The sequence below is a fragment of the Oratosquilla oratoria genome, chromosome 24, assembly GCF_046742065.1.
Source record: "Oratosquilla oratoria isolate Oo_2021 chromosome 24, ASM4674206v1, whole genome shotgun sequence".
Taxonomy (NCBI): Eukaryota; Metazoa; Arthropoda; class Malacostraca; order Stomatopoda; family Squillidae; genus Oratosquilla; species Oratosquilla oratoria.
In genome coordinates this window covers 54,005,149-54,030,148 of record NC_134800.1, presented here as the reverse complement: position 1 = coordinate 54,030,148, position 25,000 = coordinate 54,005,149, and the positions used below count along the sequence as shown (strand labels likewise).

At 42.3% G+C, this 25,000-nt stretch overlaps 1 protein-coding gene across 1 annotated transcript in view; it reads right to left on the bottom strand.

Annotated features, from left to right (window-relative positions):
• LOC143038348 (uncharacterized) overlaps window positions 1-25,000 on the bottom strand; it is a 124,066-nt gene that overhangs the window by 40,080 nt on the left and 58,986 nt on the right. Inside the window, exons 8-12 of the mRNA XM_076207379.1 lie at window positions 15,315-19,515; window positions 12,340-12,468; window positions 6,737-6,930; window positions 6,465-6,531; window positions 464-625 (exon numbers count right to left, since the gene is read on the bottom strand). Of these exons, the coding sequence (XP_076063494.1) occupies window positions 464-625; window positions 6,465-6,531; window positions 6,737-6,930; window positions 12,340-12,468; window positions 15,315-19,515 (4,753 nt within the window). The remainder of the gene's footprint in view (window positions 1-463; window positions 626-6,464; window positions 6,532-6,736; window positions 6,931-12,339; window positions 12,469-15,314; window positions 19,516-25,000) is intronic.

The window sequence follows — 25,000 nt, the reverse complement described above, 5'->3', positions numbered from 1 at the left end:
GCTGCTTCGGTCAACGTTTGCGGCAGAGCCGGGCCGGGAGTAGTTGGTACTTGAGAAGGAAGACAGCGGGGACAGAGGGAAGCTCAAGAAGGTGGTCGTGACTGTTGCAGTAGATGAACAAGAAGAAAAGACAGACAGGTGCGGGAAAAACGGGAATAGTTGACGTGTCACAGGGCCAATGCGGCGAAAAACTTATGTGAGACACGGTGATGGTTTCAGTGGTGTTAGTAGCAGTGACATAAAGCGATATCCACGAATCACAGTAGACCAGATTGGGCGAAAAAGGACAGCACAAAAAAAAAAAAAAAAAAAAGTTTATCGGAATAACAGTTTCTATTTCGTGAAGACATGAGGGTTTCCTTTGGACAAAATCTGCTCGGGGCTTAGGTTAGCCTAGGTTAGTTCAGCTTTTTACTCATGATTAGGTTCATCCTGTCTCCCTGACAGTCGAATGGATCCTCACCTCGAGCAAAGAGACGCAGCCGTGAAGTCGAGGAAGGAAACCGGCCTTAACCACGAGAGTCGAAGAGAACGAGGACGGGAGTCCACCTAAGTAGAGATGTCCCAGGTAGAGCGAGGAAGAGGCCGCAGCTTGCTCGCTGTACACTGGCAGGGTGTTGTTTACCTGAGGGAGGAAAAGGTTGTCAGGCTGTTGTTGTCGGTCCCTAGACCGTATGGCCGACCAGTCCCGTCTCCCTGAGGAACGTCATAGCATGCATGATTGTGTATGATGCAGCCTTACATGATGTGTTGTATAATATGGGGTGAAATACACTTAAAACCCACTATCGGAGAAACAATATCAGGAGTACAAGAAAAGTGTATATTTCGACAACTATCTGTAGTCCTCTTCAGCAGAAGAGGACCACAGAGGGTAGTCGAAATAAACAGTTTTCTTGTGCTTCTGATATTATTTCTCCGATAGTGGGTTTTAAGTGTACATTTACATATGTGTTATAACATTACAGTTTCCCATGGGGTGAAGTGTTACAGTTGTATGTGATGCGGTCATCCAGCCTCTTATGGTAACTTAGAAGGGCCGGAAGGTGACCGTATCCTCTCGGGAGAGAAAAGATTCAAAGGGATGAATATCAGAGGGTCTGGCATGCAACAATGTGTTGTTTTTCAGTTTGTTGATAGAGCAGTGAGAGATGTGATTATGGATATGCTAGGTTGTCAGAATGGAGGAGGGAGGGGAAGCTACTGTAGTGAGCGTGAGAGCTTCAGCAGATTGCGGGGGGGGGGAGGGGGGTCGATCCAGTGTCTTTTCTTTGTGCTACGTCCTCCCATCACCACTGCCCCCACACTCAATCCATTCCGTGACCTCTTTTCCATTCATTCCTTTGTTTTCTAAGGGCCAAACAATACCAGGATGCTGCTAATGCTCACAATGGATTTAGTGGTTGGAGTGACAAAATATGAAATAAATCGCGGGAGCTAGGAAGAAAAAAAAAAAAAAGTATATACCGGGTAGAGTACATTATTTCCCTGGCTTGGGATTTTCGAAGTTGTGTTGCAGGTCCAAGTCTTCTGTCTGAACTGGTCACGGTACACGAAAATTGTCCCGCCTTTGGTCGTCACATTCTGTCCCGGGACGCTTTATGTTGGCACATTGATACTATTCTGGTAATCGTCCGTGGCGGCACACTAGGCTAGTATGCTACTTCCTTTTGCTACTTTGAGTAGAAACGACTTCAGTTACAATATATTCTAGACTTCCGTAAGAACATCTCAACAATGTGTCTAACATTCGTATTCTAGGTTTAACTTCTCTTACTTCGTCATTCAACTTCTCAACATATGACGCAGGAGTAATTTGACATTTGGGAATTTGAAAAACAAAAAAATCGTAACCGAAGTCGTTTCTATTCAAACGAAGTAGCGAAAGCAAGTAACATGCTAGCGACAAATGCCCAGTGTGCTGCTACTTTTAAACCCTTCATGGCAACTACTTGCTTAACATTGTATTTTTGTATCCTGTATTTGTTGTGCTTCATACTATGCTTTATAGGCATGCGTAGTTTGATGTGTGCTGTCAGAAATATATTTATGTATTATGTGACCTGTATATAATCTCATGTTGAAAATATATTAATGTATTATGTGATCTATATATCTTCACATACCCTGTTGGGGGGTCATGAAAGTTGAATAAATTTTTCAGACTTCTCTCTCCCTCTATCACCCACTCACAAGCAAACAAACTGGTGACTAAGACGGTCAGGAATTAACCGATGGTGGACAATGATCAGTTTGTGAAAGTGACCAGGGCGCCTCGACCGAGATCGTGAACGAACAGGGCTCAGACCTACCCACTTGAGATCTCGGGGCTCTGCAGGATCTACTAGACCGGATCACTGTAGACCTGCTGAATCCTTAGATCCGTCAGAACCCATCTGACCCAGACACCACTGTTCACATTACACACCCAGTAATAACACTACTAATGATAAATTGATAAAAACAGATAAATGAATAAATTAATAAATAGGTAATTAGCTAATTAATAAATAAACAATAATAAATCAAATAAATGTATAGATATATGGATAAATAAAAGATAAATAGATAAGTACATACATACATATACCAAAGGCTTTTTCCCCCTTACACGGGGGGTAGCCAAAAAGAAAAAGGCATAGAAACCACTCCCACCCATTCCACTCCCCTCCACCCTCCTCCCTCCCTCTTATCTTGGCACCTTCTGGATGACGGGTCATCCCTGCATCCTGTCCACTGCCCTGGCTCAGAAGCATTGTCACAAGACACAGCATCTCCAAGCGAGGCCGCTTCATAAATTCGCCGAGCCCCCCTCTCCGTCCCTTCATGCAGAAAAGGAGAAGACGTGCTGCGTCGATTTATTTTCTCATACATACTTCCTCACCCCCCACCCACTCCCCCTAATGCATCACAGCATCATCCATACACTATCCTTCTCCATTCACCCCTGTCTTCTGTCCTCTCCCGTCCTTTCTCAACAGACATTCCTCTTTTTTGTAATGCCCCTTTCACCCCATCCATCCATCTCATCCTAGGACGCCCCCTCATATTCACTCCTTCCACTTCTGCCTTCCACACCTCTTTTACTAGTCTTTCTTCACTCATTCTTTCCATGTGTCCGAACCATCCTAATACTCTTTCATCAACCCTATCTCTCAACCCCCTTTCCACCCCTGTTCTCCTCCTCACCTCCTCATTTCTCACTCTATTCAGCCTAGTAACCCCTATCATACTTCTCAGACATTACATCTCAAACACATTCAAACTCCTTCTCTCTTCCTCTCTTATGTTCCATGTTTCTGCCCCGTACAGTGCTGTTGGCACAATCACTCCTTCATATAACCTCCTCTTAGCATCCATTCCCAGACGTCTATTTCTCATTACACTTTTCAATCCACCAAGGCATTTACTCGCTTCTCTCGATCTACATTCTACCTCCACCCCTCACTCCTCCCTTTCCTGCCACATTCGCACCCAAATATTTAAAACTATCCACTTCCTCCAGTCTCTCTCCCTTAATGCTCACTTCCAGCCTGCTGTCACTATCACCCCTTGTACATCTCACCACCTTACTTTGGCCTACATTCATCTTCAGCTTCCTTCTTTCACACACCTTCTCAAACTCTGTCACTAACTTCCTCAATCCCTCCTCTGATCCTGCTACAAGTGCAGTGTCGTCAGCAAACAACGACTGGCTTATTTCCCACTTTTCTCCATTTTCTTTAACCATCTCAAACCCCTGACCCACTACCCTTACATTCACCTCTCGCACCACCCCATCCATGCATAGATTGAACAGCCAGGGCGACATAACGCATCCCTGACGAAGTCCCACCTTTACCTCAAACCATTCACTCTCTCCATTTCTAATCCTAACACAAGCTCTACTACTCTCGCAAAAACTCTAGCCTGCTCTTAACAGCTTTCCTCCTATCCCATATATCTGCAGTACCTCCCACAGTGCCTTACTGTCTACCCTGTCGTAAGCCTTTTCCAGATCCATAAAAGCCACAAAAAAAAAACATCCTTACCGTTTCCTATAGCTTTCTCACATATCTGTCTTATCACAAAAATCTGATCTACACAACCCCTACCTGTCCTAAAACCACACTGTTCCTCACCAATTACCCCCTCTGTTCATCTCCTAATCCTCTCAATCAAGATCCTCCCATAAGCCTTCCCAACTACTCTCAACAAGCTGATCCCTCTGAAACTACTACACTCACACTTGTCCCCATTTCCCTTGTAAAGCGGAATTATACAGGCACTCCTCCAGTCCTCCGGCACTCTACCCCTTCTTAAACAAACATTAAATAACCTCACCAGCCAGTCCACCATAACTGTACCTCCTTTCTTCAGACATTCTGTATGGCATCCATCCAACCCAGGTGCCTTACCTGATCTCAACATCTTAACAGCTGCTTTCACTTCATCTTTCCCTACTTCTCCTCCATTTTCCTCACTCACCACTCATTTTCTTAGCGCTTCCCACTGCAACTATCTTTCCCTCCCTATCCTCCTTCACATTTAGCAACTCCCTAAAATATTCTGCCCACCTCCCTCTCACTGCCTTCTCTTCCATTATCATCTCTCCATCTCCATCTTTTACATTTTCTTCTCTACTTGATTCGCCTCCTTTTCCTCTTTTAATTTCTTTCCAAGACATCTTTTTATTACTTTCAAAATTTTCTGTCATACTCTTACCCCATTTCACATCTGCTCTCCTCTTTGCTTCCTTTATCTTATGCTTAACTTCCCTTCTCTTTACTTTGTACCTCTCATGCGATTCCCTCGTCCTAATTTGTAGCCAATCTATGAGTGTCTGTTTCTTCTCTTCTACACCCTTCTTTGCTTCCTCATCCCACAACTCACTACCCTTCCTTCTATTTCCTCCCACCCTCCTTGTTCCACACACCATCTTTGCACACCATATGACTCCCTCCTTGAACCATCCCCATTCCTCCTCCACTCCCAGTTCTACTCTATCCTTCACTCCCTCCCACTCCTCTCTCAGCTTCTTCTTATACTCATTCTCCTTTTCTTTCTCATTTAAGCAGTTCACTCTAAGTACCTCCCTACCTTCTGCCCTTTTCCTCTTTCTCCACCTATTCTCCACTTTCAATTTACCTTCCACCAGAAAATGATCTGATATTCCCCCACTCTCTCCCCTTAGAACATGTACATCCTTAACTCTTCCTACCACTATATAGTCCATTAACGCTCTATCTGCCACCCTTCCATCCACCACCCTCTCCCATGTGTACTTATGCTTGACTTTCTTCCTAAACACTGTATTTGCTATCATCAACTCTCTTTCAAGACACATCTCCACCATCAATTCTCCACTACGATTTTTACCTGGAACTCCATACTTCCCAATCACTCCGTCTATTGGTTCGTTTCCTACCCTAGCATTAAGGTCTCCCAGTACAACTTCATTGACATTTCTCCCTAATCCCTTTATGCACTCATTTAAATCTACCCAAAAAGCCTCCCTTTCATCTACGCTCTTCTCACTACCAGGTCCATACGCACTTACAAAAACCCACATCTCCCTTCCCAGCTTCACCTTTATCCACATCAACCTTGATGAAACCTCCTTCCACTCCATTACCAGCTATCTTATCTCTTCACTTATTAGTATAGCCACCTCTTCTCTCTCTCGTCCCCTCTTCACTCCTGAGTACCTCCCAGCTACACTCCCAAACTCACAGTTGCCCTTTCCTTTCATTTTAGTTTTACTCAAAGCCAGCACATCCATCTTTCTTCTCGCAAACATACTGCCTATCTCTTCCCTTTTACTCTCATCTGTACCACATCCACGCACATTAAAAGACCCAAACCTAAGGGTACTGGTTGGAAAACTCTCAGACCCTCTTATGCCTTTACTTCTTTTAGGAATGTCCCCTTTGGGGCTACAGGTAGTAGGACTCCTAATCCCATCCCCGTCCCATTTTTTTGTCGCCTCTTACGACTCAAGTGGAAAGATTTGGTGGTAGTATTCTCTTCCCCCACCACAGGGTAGGCGAAGAAAGGAAATGATTATTCAGAGAAATGGTACAGGACAGTAACAAGGGGTTGGGAGGCAGCATAACGGAGGGACAGTCGTAGTATAAAAGTGTCATCCTTTCTCTATCAACAGAGTTTTCCTCTATCACAGACAAAATGATGTGTGGCTCTGGTCCGTAGGGGCGCCCCATATAGACCCTAAAGTATCAACTGCATGCTACTCTGCCACATTAACATGCAGCCAATACCCCAGACGGGGTAAGTAAATAACTAAATAGATAAATAAGTAAATAAATAAACAATAACGAATCAAATGAACATACAGACATATGAATAAACAAATAGATGAATAGACATACAAATAAAGAATAAATGAATAAACGCAAATTAAAATCTTCGGAAGAGGGAGACAACAGACGGACTATAAAGACCAAATCAGACCAAATCAGACCCACCTGCAGTGACGCGCTGCACTTGCCCATGCCGAAAGGATAGAAGGTCGGGTAAGGACTCCACCATAGCCTGTACGAGTTAAATGAGATTCATCAGAAAGGAGGGGAGCCAGCATTTAGAATGCCAGATCTGGTCATTAGTCAAGCTTCTGGCACTGTGACTGGAACTCAGAAACGGAAAAACATTGACAAAGATAGGTTCCTGGCCTGGATGGGCCGATGACAGTGGCCCAACCAGCTTCGGTTGCAGGCTGGGCTGTGAAATATTTACCAACCTGACGGACACGTGTGTCCGGTGGCCGTGGCCGAGTTTGGCGTTGCCTTGCAAGAAGGACACCGTCTGGAGTCCGCAGGAGAAGACGAACTGGAGCAGTGAGTTCCGTAGAATGAGCATGACAAAGGCATCGTGCGGTCCCTCGCTATAAGCCAGCAGGCCGTTAGCGCCCTGGGAAGTGAATTGCAGGTACACCTGCGGCAGGAGAAGGAGAAAGAATAAGGTAGAGGCGGCCAAAGTGTCACCACGGAGTTGAGTCTCGTTTCACGCGATAGCGAGGTCAAGGCTTGTGGCTGAAGAAGTTGTAGGGCATTTCGTCTCCTGAAATTTTGTCTCCAAGGACATTTCGTCTCCTATCCAAAAATGGAACATTTCGTCTCCTTCTCATTTTAAATAAAAATTTCATAAATTCTTAATCAATTTAATCAATCTTTAAGTCCAAGTTGAGAGACAAGTATAGGTACTTATTTATACAACCATTGGTATAGATATAAAAAGCAGCCTTGTATATAAACATCATCACCAAGGACAACCTGCACTGCGTTGATTGCTGCACATTCAAAATCCATGATGATAGTCGTTGGATCTGGATATAGTTCCATATCAGCACATTTGTCGATGACAGTCTGCAGTAATTCATAGTAGGTTGCTTAAATTTTCCTTTGGTGGAAGTCGTACAGGACTGTAATGACTGATTCACCTAGTGGAACGCGAATGATGTACAGCTGACTGAAGAGATCTGGCTCTAGAGAGAAATTTCCATCCATAAACCAGGTTCTTGTTTCTGTCAGTTTGCGTAAGTTGCTGTCAGTAGCAAAGATAACAATTCTTTCATCTGCCTCCGGACTATTGTAATGTAGGAAAATTGCTGCTGGTTCTCGCCAATAGTTTGATCCAATATACCCTCAATCTCTATTGTCTCCTGGATGATTGTGGAGAATCGATAGTTGTCATCAAAGCGCCACGGCAATCTAGTCGTCTTGTACAAAACCATCGTTTCTTTCCATTTCTGATATACTATTTGGTGCACGTGTAACCCTCAAAAGCCAAAAGTTCGCCGCCTCTGTTAGTCTTCAGTACTTCCATTATAACTCAAATGGTTAATTAAGGCAATGACATAGAGCGTAGGTAATTATATCATACTTTTCCCAGAGATGAGCATGCACCGAAATATTTAATTTGTCTCAATTATTTTTATCGATCTGCACACACTTTTATTGCAGCATGTGTATATAATACCTATTATCATTTGAAGAATTCAATTTATCTCAGTGGTGTCTAGGTTGTATAGACCGTAACATCCCAATATATCTACTCCCAGAATGTCTACTCCCAAATGTCTACTCTCAAATTGAGTTCTAATTCCCAAAATGTCTACTCTCAAAATGTCTACTTTCAAATTGGTTATTTTTTCTAAATCTATGAAAGTAAATAAAAAAAAAACATCATAACTGTTTTTGTAGTTATCTTTAATCATTACCAAAATATACATCATAGACATGTTATCACTATGACATGATAATTCATTAAATCAAAGACTGATCATACAACATCATTAACTCTAATTTTGTCCATAAATCAGAGACCACAGAAATGTGAAACAGAGTCCATGAATTCTGCCAGAGAAATCTTTCTTTCAACAAGCTTCTTCTGCACCCGTTTGATTTTTTGTCCGTTTTCTGCCACTTGGATCTTTTGTGCAGTGGGAGTCCTCCACTTCGTAGCTTCAAAATCTCTAACTCTGATACAGCCTCTTCCTTCTGCAGTAGGATGATAAGTTGGTACACATTAGGATGATCCCTACCTGCTAGTCTGTTCAGTTGGTTGTGCCATCCCTCCAGTCGGTTGTTTGTACGGTCTTCCGTGGCATTGAAATGGTTCCACAATGAAACAGAAAACTCCCTCATCCAGGTCCCTGCAAAATATATATCGAAGGCTGCATCTGACTCATCTGCATGGTTCAGACGTAGGGTGCTCCATGCAAACCTGACGCTTTCTGGTGGAAGGTAGGCAAGGGTAGCTGTATGTTTTACAAAACTGCAATTCATTATTTTCCCTGTACAAGACCACATGACCGTTGTTTTGAACCCATCTCCATAGACACTGTGAGAAATGAAAGTAACATCCCTTGATGTCAGCATTTGGGAAGTGAAGTTGTACTGATTGTAGAAGGCCTTTCTCGAAATCAACAAGAACACGGGGAGGGCGAAGTATGATGTCCAGGTATTGAAGTTCCTCCTTCACTATTGTGAAGAATCTGTTGTAGGTCTCTCTAGTCTTGTTGGGCAGGGGTGCATAGATGGCTGGGAACTGTTGTCCTGAGAGAATAATGTTGTTAGTGAAGAGCTGGTAGAAGATTCTGGGACACACTGCAAAAGGTACTATCCATGTAAAGAGTCTCAACTGTGGAGAGCCGGTGAAGCATGGTATCAGTATCAAAGATGATAACCATGTCATCCTCTCCCATCACAGCGAAGCAGAAACCGGTCCCTACTGTTTGTTTGTGTCCACTGTTCCTGGAAATCAACATCGGATCTCACTCTTGGAAGGATAAGAAGATTTTTCTGACGACTGCGGTACACAGTTGACCTGTATCTGGGGAATGTAGGCATCACAGCTGCCAGGTCAGAAGATCTGGTGAAAGTTGAGTTAAGGCATTATTGAAGAGTTGTGGAATAGGAGTAGAGGTACTTCTGGAATCTTCTCTTAGCTGAGACTTGACCCTCTCAACAGCATTATCTACAATGTCACCAGGATGATTGTGAGGTTTATTGTTGATGACATTCTCTCCTTGGCTAGATAAACGGCCTGGGCAGCCCCTGTTGTGACATCTCCAGAAAACCCTCCCTTCCTTGCCTTTCCTGTTGACGTGATATCTGTGTCCATAGAGCAGAGCTAAGCCACCTTTCTGAGTAGCTGTGCCCTTCATGGCTGATTATGCTGGAATGCCAGTAATTTGCCATTCTTATACACAAAAGGTGTGATGGTAGATCACACATCAGGGATTTGACAGCCCACAATTCTCACACATTTAGGTGGGAATAAGTCAATATCTCTTTAAACTGAAGATGTTGAGTCACTTATGAGTTGTTGAAAGGTGTCAAATTACCACATAGGTGCTGACAGAATCCATCCACACCTCAGTGAATTACTCACAGAAAGGTGTTAAAGCAGTTATGAATTCTTAAAGTACAGGTGTCAATCTAGAATTAGATCAAAATAACGGATTATCACACATAGGTGTTGACATAATCCATTCATACAATATAATGCAGAAAATAAAAGTCAAAATAACATAAATAATAGTTAAAGTTGAAATAATCCAGACAAATAAAGACAAGATAAGATATATTAACAATTTCTACAAAGTAGACATTTTGGGACATGATGTCATTTTGGGAGTAGACATTTTAGGAGTAGACATCCTATGAGTAGACATTCCAGGAATAAATCATACAGACTATATAAAATCTTGGAGTGGAGGAGTGCATGATTTTTTTTCTTTTTTTTTCAAATTGGAATATCATATTGGAAAGACAAGAACACGAAATGTCCTTTTTTTTTTCTTTCTTTCTTTTTTTGAGTAGGAGATGGAATGTTCAGAGACGAAGTGTCTGGAGATGAGGTGTCTTGAGACGAAATGTCCAGAGACGAAATTTCCGTATACCTGTTGAAGGAATGGGATGGGGAGGGGCAGAAGGTTAAAACACAATAAAGATGTAGCACTGTAGATGGAGGTACTTGATAGGCTGAAATATGCCAGCCACAGGAGAATGACCTCCTAATAATTCTTAATAATCTCCAACAAAACAATAAATTAAAATAGCTGTTACATTTGTACCACGCGGACATATTATGCAAAACAAGCAAACTATCAAAGTCTTGTATCTTCTTGGACTCCCTCCTCGTTAGAAAGACTTAAAGTGGCATCCCATGGGATTCCCTATCCTAGTGCTCCTTCCTCATCCATTTCGGGATGTATAAATAGCTTAGAGGTCGTATTCTGCTCCTATGTACTCGAAAAGGCTTCAAGAAGCGAAACGTTGTACTCTTAATAAAGGTTTCAGCCTCACATGATGTCTACTCTGACTATTCCCTCATACCCCGTCCCCTTTTTCCTTTGCGGATTAACTGTAGAATCTCCACCCCCACGCGTGTGCTGATCTGTGGCTATCCGTGGTGCTCCGCTGTCACTCAGACACACACCGTCACTCAGGTCATGATAACGTTTTTTATTAACTAACCTAACCTAACTCTTAGGTCATGATAACGTTTTTATTACCTAACCTAACCTAATCCAAACAAAGATTAACCTTTTGAGCGCGGGGGGTGGAGATTCTATAGTAGATCCTCCTTTGCATCCAGCGTCCTAATCTCGCCTCGACCCCAAAGTTAGAAGTGTCGGGAAACGGTTTCTGATGGTCGTTAACCACCTGGCCACGACACCACGGCTTCATCAGTCATACCAACCGAAGCCAAGAGGTCAGCAATTCCAGTTGCTCACTGGACAGATGATTACCATTCATATTAAGTCAGAGAATCGCAATATTGATGTGATTTGTAAAGTTATGTGTTTCTCAATTTCGGGAAAAATATTGCTGAGCAAGTGTCCTATTTCTAATTTGCCTGGTGGGCAATTTCCGTATCCCACCTTATTTTTATAGTATCCTAAATAAAGGCTATGAAAGTAATTATTTCATTATCAAAGATAAAAGTATGCTAAATCAAGGATGAAAACACGACCTAGTTATACATTTCAAATTACAATATTTTTATTTCTATTTTTCGATGAACTGTGTATATCGATGAATTGAGCGTGTCGATGGATTGTTGTCGATGAATTGTTGTCGGTGAATTGTTGTCGGTGAATTCGCGGATACCACATCCCTAATTCTACTGACCGTGCCTGCAACTTGACCCAATAACATCCGCTCGATCAGCGAACCAGGGAGAGTGTCGTGCATCATCACCAGTAGTGAAACTCGAAAACATTCTACTGTTAGGTCTACTTTTAGCAGCAGTGTATAAGGGTTCTGTAAGGTTTTGCTGTCACAATAAAAAACGAATCACAATTCGAACAGTTTCAACAGGAAGAGGAATGGTGACTCCTGCTTCTGCGTTCTGATTAAGAACGCGTCCTGGAAGATGGTGTTACGTCACCACAACGATCTTAAATCGAAGTGGACAAGAACTGTGCTCAGGAAGAGGATTTCGTTGAAACAAAAATCGAGGATTGCTCACGGTATCAAAATTTTACTCGACACGAAAATATAGAGAAAAAAATCTGCAGTAAGTAGCACTGGCTTATGTATGTGTGCCAGTGATGTAACAACTGAAGTGAATAAGAGACTGACGTCATACCTACTGACCCTTTAATTTGCCTCTTACACTTCGAACTGATCACCGTGGGTTGTGTCCCATCCCATAATGATACTGCAGATAGTTAAACAAATAAACCTGTCTATGCAGACCAAGAACTGAACCTACTCTAAGCGGCAGCAGGTGTGAAAGCATGACTTCAAGAACCTACAGACCCTTTGTTCCCCGGCTCGAAGTGGACCTTCCCACCCCTAACCCCGTGGTCGCGGACGGGTGCTCACTTACCTCGACCCCTTTCACGAGGGAGAGGTTGCCGAGTTGCAGCGTGAGGTAGGACGCACCGGCGAAGTATGGTTGGTGGATGTGCCTCGTCGACTCGCACATGGCTCCGTAGTACCGGAATCCGCAGTCGCACTGCAAGAAAACGGTGTCGCAGGTCAGGTCAGGTCAGGAGACAAGAAGAGTGGACAGAAAGACTTGAAATAGTGGCACACATGTGTGGGCGTGCGCTCCCGCATGCTTTTGTATGTGTATGTATGAATGTATGTATGCACGTAGATATATATATATATATATATATATATATATATATATATATATATATATATATATATATATATATATATATATATATATATATATATATCATAATTTCCAACTGCTGTCCCAGGACTCGAACCGAGAAATTGTGCTTTAGCAAGTCTATGCTCTTCCAACCACGCTATCGAGGCTATAAATCCTTCTGACCTCGGGGTTAATCTAGACCCGCAGGAATTCAGTCGATTACTAACTGCCGTCCTAATTTCAATTTTACGAAGAACCAAAGCAACCTATGAGTAGTGGTGAAGCAGGAACGTATCCTTGATGAATAGAAGATTGTAGGATTTTATAACCTCGATAGCGTGGATGGTAGAAGCATAGACTTGCTAACGTACAAATCCTCGGTTCGAGTCCTGGGACACCTGTCGGAAGTTTTGTGATTGACATCGTCGTCATTGACGATTCTATTCAGATATATGTATGTATGGATGGATAGACGGATATATATATATATATATACATATATATATATATATATATATATATATATATATATATATATGTATATATGTGTGGATGGATGGGTAGATAGATGGACGGATAGATGGATATGTGTGTGTGTGTGTGTGTGTGTGTGTGTGTGTGTGTGTGTGTGTGTGTGTGTGTGTGTGTGTGTGTGTGTGTGTGTGTGTGTGTGTGTGTGTGTGTGTGTGTGTGTGTGTGCGCGCGCATGTGCGTGCGTGTTTCCGTGCATGTGAGTGGAGTGCGTATGCGCTCTTCGTGCTCATGTAAACGGTAAAGAAATATGAGACACCACATAAGAAGCAAGACAGGTCTTTATGAAAAGTCCATTGTACCAAGAACGGCCCTTTAGCATTGAAACGCCTTCCGGCATTACAGCAAAACAGTCCTGAAATGAGAGTATCGATGGTTAATACTTGTAAGAATGATGATTTATGATGAGCAAAGCCTGTGGTAAAGCATTAGTAGAGATGAAATGGACTCTCGGCTCATAACGAGGTCAGGTGCGGAAAGAGGGAAAATTTAAAACGAGACAGACGAGTAAGCGAACAAGCAAGTAAACACAGTAGCCCATTTGGAACTGTTCTTAGTGCATGAAGATCCAAAGAGAGCAGTTTTCACACACCCTATCACCTCTTTTTTTTATATAACAGAAGATAAAGATTAAGTGGTTCATAACGATTTTAAAGTGAGGATGAATTTCGTTTTTTTTTTCTTCAAACAATGGCAGCAACGTTCTTGAATCGAGTCTTGCAACGGTGTATTGTATGTGGTTTGCATTCGTGTCAACAATGGTTCAAGCAATTAATATTCATCATCTTTACAATGTGACAGATTTAAAAACGTGTATAGTGTTGTGATAAAAAAGTATGATGTGAAACTAGGCTGTGAAGGCAACTTCTGTTAGTACGAGTAAACATGTAAGACGACTGTTGTGTTATCCCCCGAACACCATAAACGACGACAACGACTACTACATAGCATAAGGTTATGAAGATCGTTTCCACGGTAAACTTTTGGTATTTCTACATTAAACAAAATTCATTCGTGACTGTAATTTCCGAAGACGTAGGCACAAACTCTGTTCCAACTTCAACCTGCATTCAAATACATAACGTCGGATGCAACACGACGTTGGTGGCATTTCGTTGGTGGTCAGATAAGTTGTAATTACCGCCGTTGATACGATCAAAGAAAACGAGGCACGCCGTAATGTCAATGCTTAAAAAAATCCCGAGAATATCCGTAATGGTGTGTGTGAGTGTGTGTGTGTGTGTGTGTGTGTGTGTGTGTGTGTGTGTGTGTGTGTGTGTGTGTGTGTGTGTGTGTGTGTGTGTGTGTGTGTGTGTGTGTGTGTGTGTGTGTGTGTGTGTGTGTGATTCACCATGGTCTTGGATCAGGTGTTGGACTCGTGATCGACAGCTATTCCCCTCCCGGAAAAGAGTTCAGAGCTCATATATGACCGATCTATGGGTAATACTATGACCTTACCCGCACACATACACACACACACACCCAACTTCCCGCCTACAAGACTTGGAGTAACAACTCGCAGCGCAACAATACTGAAATTATTTCAGTCCTGGGCGGGATTCGAACCCGGACCGGAACTCTAACCACTGCGCCACGAGGTGTGTGTGTGCGCGCACGCGCGCGTTTTGGGGGCCATTCGACGGAACCAAACATGTGCAAGTTGCCACTGTCCTGCATAAATCACGACAAGGGATGTGCTCAGGGAAACCTGGGCTTATGTTCGCGTCCTTGCACGTCATTAGTATGGAATCATATTATTGGTACATTTGATTTAACCAGACACGTGAAACTAGTTATCAATTCTGTCCCTCTTACAGGGCGATAACAATGACGAGTAATCTTTATTAGTTTAAAGCAGTATCCCATTCTTTTGGCGTCGCTTAGCCAGACGTGGTATAGCCTCTTGCTTCATGGTGCATCAGTAGTGATATAAGCGGGGAAAACAGTGTATATAAATTCCCATGATGTAAAAATTCATAATAATTCACACGGTGTATTAGTGCAGAATAAGTGGGACTTCAAAGTAAACTCATGGAAAGCAAAGTGTGGTTGGCGAAAAAAATAATATGAAATACCACAAGTGCGTGAAGAGTTTGAGAGCGCTCATTGAAAGCAGTGTGCACTTGGTGATAGGACATCTAAAATGTCCTCGACTCGTGTCATACCTTTGCCCCATCAGGGCTCTGGACACACTTTGCTCCGTTGAGACAGCGCAAGCCATTACACTCGGGCACCGTGGCTTGATCCCCCTGTGGCGTTCGTGTCGGCGAGGCCGTGACCGAGGTGGAAATCGAGGCTGGAGGCGGAGGAGAAGAAGAAGAAGAAGAGGGAAAGGTAACGGCTGAGGGAGTCTCATGGATGGCTGGTGTTGTGTGAGTGGACATTGCGGATGTAAGAAGGCCACTGTCTATCGATGGAGTTGTTTGTGTGGTCAGTAGGGAGGTTGTCTTCATCGTGGTGATGGGCGTAGGAATGAAGACTGAGGTTTCTGTGGGGAACTTTGACGGCGTTGTGCCTTCACTCGTGGTCGACGGTTGTGTTACGAGCCGAGTGGTAGGCTGGGTTGTTTCGAGTGTTGTTCGATCATCGCCATCGACCACCTCCGTCAAAGTACTTGACGGAGGTGGAGCAGAGGTCAGGACTAAGTCTTTTACAGGAAGAGTCACATTCTTTCTTTCCTCAGATACAGAGGTGATATAGGAGAGAGATGACGTGGTAACCTTGATGAGCTCTTCACCAACTGTTGCAGATGTAGGTATTGCAGGGACTTCTGAAGATGTAGTTTCCAAGTCAGTAACCAGCGATGGCTCTGACTTTGGAGATACTGATGTTATACCAATAGTAGTTGCATTTGTCGAAATTTCGGTTGTCATTTTCGTCGTAGAAACGGAGGAAAGGGGAGTTATAGGTGTGATAAAACCAGATAGTGGCGTTGGAATTGTTTCACTGGTAATCGTGGTTGTAGATGTGGAGGGCCCTCCAACGACCGGGACGTCAGAGTCTGTTGTCAGGTGTCCATCTTTAGGCGTTGAGACTTCCTGTGTGACTCCAGTAAAAGGAAACTGCGTTGGCGAAGCGGTAGAGATGCCTTCTACCCCTGCAAAGGGTGTAGTATGAGCCATCTCAGTAGGGAACGAACTAGATTTTTTAATTCCTAGGTCAGGTTCAGGGTAATCGGAGGTACTTATTCCAGTCGTTGAGGTAGATTTAGTCTCGTGATCCTCCTCAGTCATACGACTCGTATCAGTAGTAAAGAACTCTGGCGCAGATGTTTCTAATAACCCAGGCGTGCCAAGAAATTGCGGAGATGTTGTAGTTTCTGCGCCCGTGGGAGAAGTTTCAGTAATTCTTTCCCCTGTAGAAGAAGTGTCGAAACCAGGAGTGACACCTTCTAGGGTCGGCGAAATATCGGAAACTGCATCTAAAGATACAGACGGAATGGACGGAATATCAGAAGCATAATGAACTTCTGTGATCGCCTCAGTTACTGTGGATTCAGAAGGAATGGTACTTGTGCCTAAGTCGACTGGAGCTTCGAGACTTGTCGTGGACTTCAGGATTGTCGACTCGGAAACAGAAGGAGGCTGTGTACTAGCAAGGAATGGAGAGACTTCTTCTGGCTTCGTTGAAGGTGTGATTGGGGAAGTTAGTTCACTTGGTCTAGTCGCTGGACCTATTACTTCTGTTGTTGCATCCTTATCTGGCATATACGGTGTGGATGCATTGGTCGTTACATCGAGTGTGTCCGTCGGATGGGTAAACGGTGATATTTCTCTTGGGGTCGTAGTATCACCAACAGACGTCACTGTTGTATCTTCAAATGTGAGTGATGTGGAGGATGTTAAGTTATCTACTTCAGTACTTAATGGGGTTGTACTAGCAACGGGTATGGTTGTATTTAAAACCAATGGAGTTGAGTCTGTCTGAGTCGTGGTTGAAGATACTGTTGATTCTGTTTGGCTTTTTGTTATTGTAATACTTCCTGTAGGCACTGTCCCATCCGTTGGGTGTGTGTCTGTTTGAAGAAACGTTTCTTCGGTCGGTGTAACTGCATAGGGACCAGAAGTGTATGTGGTGGGTCCTGTGGATGTATCTGCTTGTGTCAGCACCTCTCCAGCTGGTGTGACTACAGAGGGACCAGAAGTGTAGGTGGTAGAGTCTAGAGGTTCTTCAGTCGTGATCGGGAAGTAAATTATATCAGGAGGTTCTCCCTTTGTGACTGTACTTTCTGAAGATGTAGATACAAGCTCTATCCCGTCCGTTTCTCCTAGACCTTCCGTAGGTGTAAAAGGCGAAATTCCAGTTACATCAGTAGTCAGATCACCTGAATCTACACTAACAGTATAAGTCGGCGTAACTGTCTTCACCTGGTCCTCGGGAGATAGTGTACCGACTAAGAATACAGATGTCACCACCTCTGTCCCTTCTGCAGCCTCTCTTGGTGTGGTTTTGTCATCATGGGGCGTGGTCTCGGAGGTCAAGACAAATATTGGTTCTGTAACTTCGGGAGTGACTGGCCGAGGTATTAGGGCAGTCGTCGATACCCAGGTAGTTGACGACGTGGTTTCCATTCCATCTTCCGTGGGAATGTCTTGCGTAGACGTCGCAGACGACACCTGTGTGTCTGGTGTGATTCCGTCGGGTGGCCATGGGGATAAAACAGTAGGCGGAGGGGATGATGTAGTTGCAGGCTGCTCGCTTGTCAGGGAAGAGTCTGTGACCAAAGAAGTGTCCACAGTCGGAATGGGCACCGTGAAGGAAGAGGTTTCAACAGATGGAGTTGATATAATTGTCTCAACAGGTGGTTTTTCAGTCGGGAGTGGCAGAGTGGTTTCCACCTTTAAAGTTGGCTCAAATATCATAGATGGCTCTGCAGTTAAAGTTGGTCCTATTGATAAAGGCGGTCCTATAGTCAAAGGAGGTCTTTCAGTTAGGCTGGGTTCTGCCGTTATGGGGAATTCTATAGAGTATACTGTTTCTATAGATAAGGAAGTTTTTACAGGCTTAATTGGTTCTACAGATAAGGGTATGGAGAAAGAAGATTCTATGTACAAAGATGAGTCTATAGGTCCTATAGATGTAGAAGGTTCTATATGAAATGATGGCTCTATAGACATGGACGGCATTACATATAAAGATTGTTCTATAGACACGGACGGTTCTACGTAAAACGGCGATTCTATAGATGTGGACGGTCCCATATATAACGACGGTTCTGTAGGCAAAGATGGTTCTATATATATGGGAGAATACACGGACATGGATGGCTCTACATATAGTGACGGATGTACATATGAAGACGGCTCTAAAGTTCTAGGTGATTCTATATACACGGAGGGTTCTATAGAAATGGAAGGCACTGTATGCATAGATGGTTCTAGAAACAGGGACGACTCTATGCCCACAGACGGTTCTATAGTTACGGGTGGCTCTATAGTTACAGACGAGACGGAAACATGAGGAGTGCTTGGCACAGGAGTTGGCTCAGGCTCGGGCGAGGCCAGGAGGGTTCTACTTACTTCCGTTGGGAGGAGATCCCTGGAGGTGACCTGTGGGGACTCTGTCAATGTGACAGGGCTTAAGGGAAGGGATATCGAAGGGACAGGTGTTATTGGAGGAACGGTGGGAGAAACGGAGGACGGCGTCAGGTAACCGCCCTCGAAAAGGATGGTAGAGTCCTTAGGAACCTCGCTCTCGAGGGAGGCAGTGGCGGGAAAAGTCTGAGGTTGAGACTCCTCTGGAAGAACTTCGGTGGGTTGAATCCATATGGTAGGGGCAGGTGTGAACTCGATGCTGAGACTCTCACTCCATATGGTTTCGCTTCTTTCTATCACTGTATAGAAGGTCGCTGTATCGTCGAACGAGGAGGACGGTGAAGCTTTGCCGAAAAAGAAAGACTCGAAGTGTTCCGTCGGTTTGGCACTAGGATAAGGGAGCGCGGTGGGTGGTAGATCCTGAGTCCCGAAAGAGGTCTCGACGATGACGCTGCTCTCCTCAGAGGGGAAAGCGGACGACAACATAAACGACCACGATGACGATAAAAGATACGTGATGGATTCGAAACTGGGAGGAAGGGTCGGTGTGAGAGGGACGATCTCCAGACCCGTGATGCTGGTGGTTGGATGCAGTGAAGGCTTTTCATCTGGAACAGACTCGTTCTTCCCGTCGGGTGTTTTCGTGGGGAATAGGTGAGAAGGGACCTCGAGATAAGGCTGAAAAGGCCTTTCTACATACCACTCCGGGAGGTCCTCGCAGGCGATGCCGTCGGTAGCCTCCATGCACTCGCAGAGGACGCCCGAGGAGCCCCCGGGGCAGAGGCACCGGAAAGAGTCGACCCCATCCACACACACGCCGTCGTTGAAGCATCTGTAGATGAAAGGAGGAAGAAAATGGGTGTCGGTAGTACAGTCAAGATTTTCTGTAGCAGACCAAAACATAGTTCCTATGTTGGGTCTTGGTCTGACAGGATAATTTGATATATCATTAGTTCAAAGTAGCTAACCATGGTCAAAAATTGTTTGTTGATTGAAGACCTGAGCTCATTATCGTGACATAAAGCTTGGGTAAATTTGTAGGACTTTCCTCAGGTCATATTTCCCTACCTTGACGTCAGTGTATTTACTAAAACTACAACTCTGTGCAGAAAAAGAATAAACATTACTGAGCAGGCTAGTCAGCAAATCAATGCACTACTACATCACAAGTATACTCTGCGTATATGGAGATTCCGTGCAGATTGAGGATATCAGGGCTCTGGGAAAAAGAAACTAGTCGTTCAAATTAGCTATGTCTAAGTATTTATAATTTGAACCCTTACGCACAGCTTTTTTGGATATGTTTTTTGACATATACATCTTAGACTGCCCCCATGGTGGTCAACTCACCTGAAGGTATGTCACCTTTCCTATTCATAACGTTGAGTATAAAGAATCAACCAAAATACGGTTAGTCGCTGACTTGAAATCTGAATCTTTCTAAAAATTTAGTACATGCACACCACTCTTTCCGTAAAAAAAAAAAAGTCAGTCTTATAATCAAAACCTCCATCGAAAAACATGATACTTCACTCGCTTATTCTTGCCTATTCCCTTCTTGTACCTAAATTTGTCTACATTAAGTAATAAGAATAAGCCCAGATTTAGGGACAAAGGATCACCAAAATAGAAAGCTTCATCGTTCCCAGGACCATCCCCAAGATGAGGGATTCCCAGTTTCTTGGTTTGACATGTTTCCGTTCCCTTGCGTTTGGTTTCTTTCTCCTCTCGTTGCTAAGGACTAGCAACCGACACAGTGTACTGCTAGGTTGTCACTTAGGAAATAATTCTTAACCTATTGAGAAATCACAGAATTTTCTTGTACCCATTTATAAAGAAATATTTCTATATAAAAAACAGTATAGACCAGTGATACCATTTTAAATGACAAACTAGACATATTCAATTACAGAGGAAGATAATGCATGCAGAAAATGATAATTTATTAGAAGAAAAAAAACATGTTTGCCAGTCCCTGTACAAATAGAGCATTAAACTGGCTAGCATGTCTCGTATTCCCAAAGTTTAAGATTTCGTACCCTCTTGGGGTACAGCGGGTGATCCCAGATTAAAAACCACTGTTTTAAGTCCTCTACAAATCCACTCCTCCTACGCCTTGATCTTCAGCACTTCTTTATTTGCAGTGAATCCCCAGAAGACCATTTCTAAAGTTGAGATGGAACAGTCCTGGTTACTTATGAAAGGCTTTAGTTGGGGTGGTCTCCATAATTGAACGGAATTGTCTGATGAGCCAAAGTAAACATGACAAGTGTATCAACGTGGTGAAAAGGTTAATCTATGATCGTTCTTTATCTAACTATAATCGCCTGGCATGAAACCAAGTGGCATGGCATAGGCTCTCTAGAAAAGACCTCTTGCTTTCACAGGATCAGACTTTGTGGGAGGTGAAGAACGGTCTGTTAGAAAATGAGGGATAGTGGTGTGAAACCAGTATCCGGTTTGGGTGTGGCTCGGGAAGTTTAGGCGTGGTCAAGGAGACCCGTATCAGTGCTCGGTTCTCGAGGTCCTTTTCAAGGGGATTTTTTATACATATATATACAGAAGCCAAGTAAAATCTAGAAAATGTACCACCATAATGAAGATGATGGTGACCTGGTCTGATCAGTGGTTTTCTCGACGTCTAGCTGAAAAGCTGAGTCCAGCGAACGAATCATGTCAATATTCGTTCTTGTTGATCTATCACAACTATACGTGCCTCAATCCCGTTACAAGACTTTTGGACAACAAAGTAATCCGAAAGTCCTGGCTATGGATAGAGTCAGTGTAAGTTATGTAACATAAAAAAAGATTTGATTGTTTCCTCCATGATAGCTAGTAAATCGCACGCGTTTAATTTGACTCCCATACAAAGCTTCACAGCTATTCTTTCCTTAATCCAACCACTAAGATAGCATAGAAAGTCATGATTACATAAAGGTAACAAATGTCGACAAATATATCAGAAGAAACATTTTCAAGTGAGGACGAATCTTTTATTTCTTGTACAAAGCTTCGGTTGCGAGATCTTTAACAAACATTTAGACGTAGCCAGCAGATTTGAAAACTCCTCCTTTGTTTCCTTTTCTTGTCCACTGGCTTCTTCTGCCCAAAGTGGGCAAGTATCCACCTCAGCTTGACCAAAACCCCTCCTGCAAGTCCTCCTGCACCATAAGAACTTAAGAATGAAGGAGACTGCAAGAGACCAAAAGGCCTACATCTATGAGTAAACGCAGCAACGACTGCAACAGCACTGTAGGAAAGAGGCCAAACGCAGAGTATGGGATCCAATATATTTGACGTTTCGCCCAGCAGGGCTTCTTCAGTTATTTCTGAAGAAGCCCCGCTGGGCGAAACGTCAAACATATTGGATCCCATACTCTGCGTTTGCCCTCTTTCCTACAGGCCTACACTAGGGAGTTCCACGTCCCTTACCACCTTTCATCCCTATCCATAAAGCTATGTCATCTTCTCTTTCAGCGCTCACTACATGATTACTAAGTCTATTCTATTCGTTAACTACTTTGTTGGTAACCAACTTTTTGCCTATTTCCTTCTTAATCTAAATTTGCCCCAATTCAATCCCATTTCCACGAGTCCTTAATGTGATAACCTTATCGGCATCACCCTTGTTAAAGCCTTTGACCCAGATCCCCATCCCCCCCGCATTCTTTCTCTTCCTAGAAAGTGTAATTAAGGTGCTTAAGCCACGATTCTTCCGCATTCCACAGGGATTTACTGTAATTATATCCGAGACCTGTCTGCTTCTGTGTACTTAAGAAAGACCAAACGAGCGAAGTGTCCCATCAGTAATAAGGGCTTCGTCTTCACACAATGGTGGTTCCTCGGACATTCGAAAGTGTGAGTCTGTGGATACGTTGGTATCTCCACCCATCCTACATCCTAGTAAAGATGCGATCATATTCAAACGGATTCTTACGTATAGGGCATAAATTCTGTTGTCGTTACTGTATCTTAGGATCCTTCGGTGTCGCGCAAAGATGAATTGCGAAAACAGAGTACAACAGATCGGACACCAGATCGGAAAAACAGACGCTGTAGGAGCAGGCAGATGACTAACAAAGAGGCGTGTTTCGACAAACAAGCACATGGGCAAAGATATACAGGCTAGGAGGCAAAGGGACAAATGAAGAGAGAAAGAGAGAGAGAGAGAGAGAGAGAGAGAGAGAGAGAGAGAGAGAGAGAGAGAGAGAGAGAGAGAGAGAGAGAGAGAGAGAGAGAGAGAGAGAGAGAGAGAGAGAGGAGAGAGAGAGAGAGAGACAGAGAGGAATTCGCCACACAAGACACGGCCTCGAATATCCGGCAGCTGTTTGATACCAGTATCTGAAAAGGATAGAGCCAACCTAGGAAAATTTTCAACGAGGCATAACTAGAAGGGTTCCAGGTTTGTATGGACTAACTTATGGGGGGAAACTAGAAATAAAAGCACTAGAAGAAAGAAGAAAGATAGGGCGATATGAACAACTTGTAGAAGTATATATATATATATATATATATATATATATATATATATATATATATATATATATATATATATACATACATATATATATATATATATATATATATATATATATATATATATATATATATATATATATGTCAGAATGGAAAAATGCCTTCCATATTTAAAATATTGGAAATAAACTCTCCTACTGGGATTCGAACCCTCGCCTGAGCGGCTTCCTTGCTCGTCGTTCAGGCGAGGGTTCGGATCCAAGTAGGAGAGTTTACTTCCAAATGTCATAATGATACAAAAACACTTGAAATCTTCTGTACAGGGAAAGCAAAGTTCCTGTACAAGGAAGCTATCCTGAAGAGGGGTTGAAGTCAATAACCTGATTTCATGAAACTTATACCTAATATGACTTTTCCATTTCAGATTTCTTGAAAAGGACGGATTTGGAATGCCTAAAATGTTGTTTTATTAAAGGTATAGACCAATCAAAAAGTAAAGATAAAGAAATTAGGTGTTTAAAACAATAAAATACAAGTTTTCAAGGCACTTTTTTTTCGATTCCATACCCTATACTGAATGAGCACGAACTCAAAGGGACCGATGGATGGAATATCACATGTTGATCTCGTTAATGTAGAAAAAGATATATGTATATATATATATATATATATGTGTATATATATATATATATATGTATGTATATATATATATATATATATATATATGTATATATATATATATAATGTATACATATATATGTATATATAATATGGATACATATATATGTATATGTGTATATATGTATGTATATATATATATATATATATATATATATATATATATATATATAAATCTATATATATATATATATATATTATGGGAAAGGTGGAGGGGGAAACACGGGTCTTTATCTGATTATCGAGTTTATTCCTGACCGGTTTCGCTTACAATAGCTTCTTCAGAGGAGTGTTACTCTGGGTCGAAGTTGGCGGTGTATATAGTGAGTCAGGCCCACGTTCCCTCCTTGCGGAGTGGTTGGTGGCTGGTTCCAGTATATGTTAAACAGCATCGGTACAATATAATACAATAGTAGTAATATAATAATAATACAACACAACACGATCTATGACACAATATACAATATAAAATATAATATAATATACCAAACCAAATCATATCATGGTATATCACATAATACAACATAATAATTAGCATCGATACATAATCAATAAAATGATAATAAGAATAAATATACGAGTTTTGAAAAATGGAAATATATATATGAAAATAAATGTCACCGTGATATTTTGTCACCGTGTTATGTCTGAGTTGTCCTGGGCGTCTTTTAGCTGCATACTCCGCCGTGCATTCCGTCCACTCCACTTCTCCCACCTCCCGGCCCGTGCTGTGTCCGGCAGTCATGTGTAATGTTTCAACTGTTCCAGTATAACACCTCAAACAGCATCGGTATAACATATGATAATAATAATAATAGTATTAATAATAATAATAATAATAATAATAATAATAATAATAATAATAATAATAATAATAATAATAATAATAATAATAATAATAATAATAATAATAATAATAATAATAATAATAATAATAATTTATAATGATTATAATTCATAATAATAATGATAATAATAACGATATTACTATTATTATAATTTATTATTATTATTATTATCATTATTATTATTGTTATTATTATTATCATTTATTATTATTGCTATTATTATTAATAATAATAATACTATTATTATTATCATATGTTATACCGATGCTGTTTGAGGTGTTATACTGGAACAGTTGAAACATTACACATGACTGC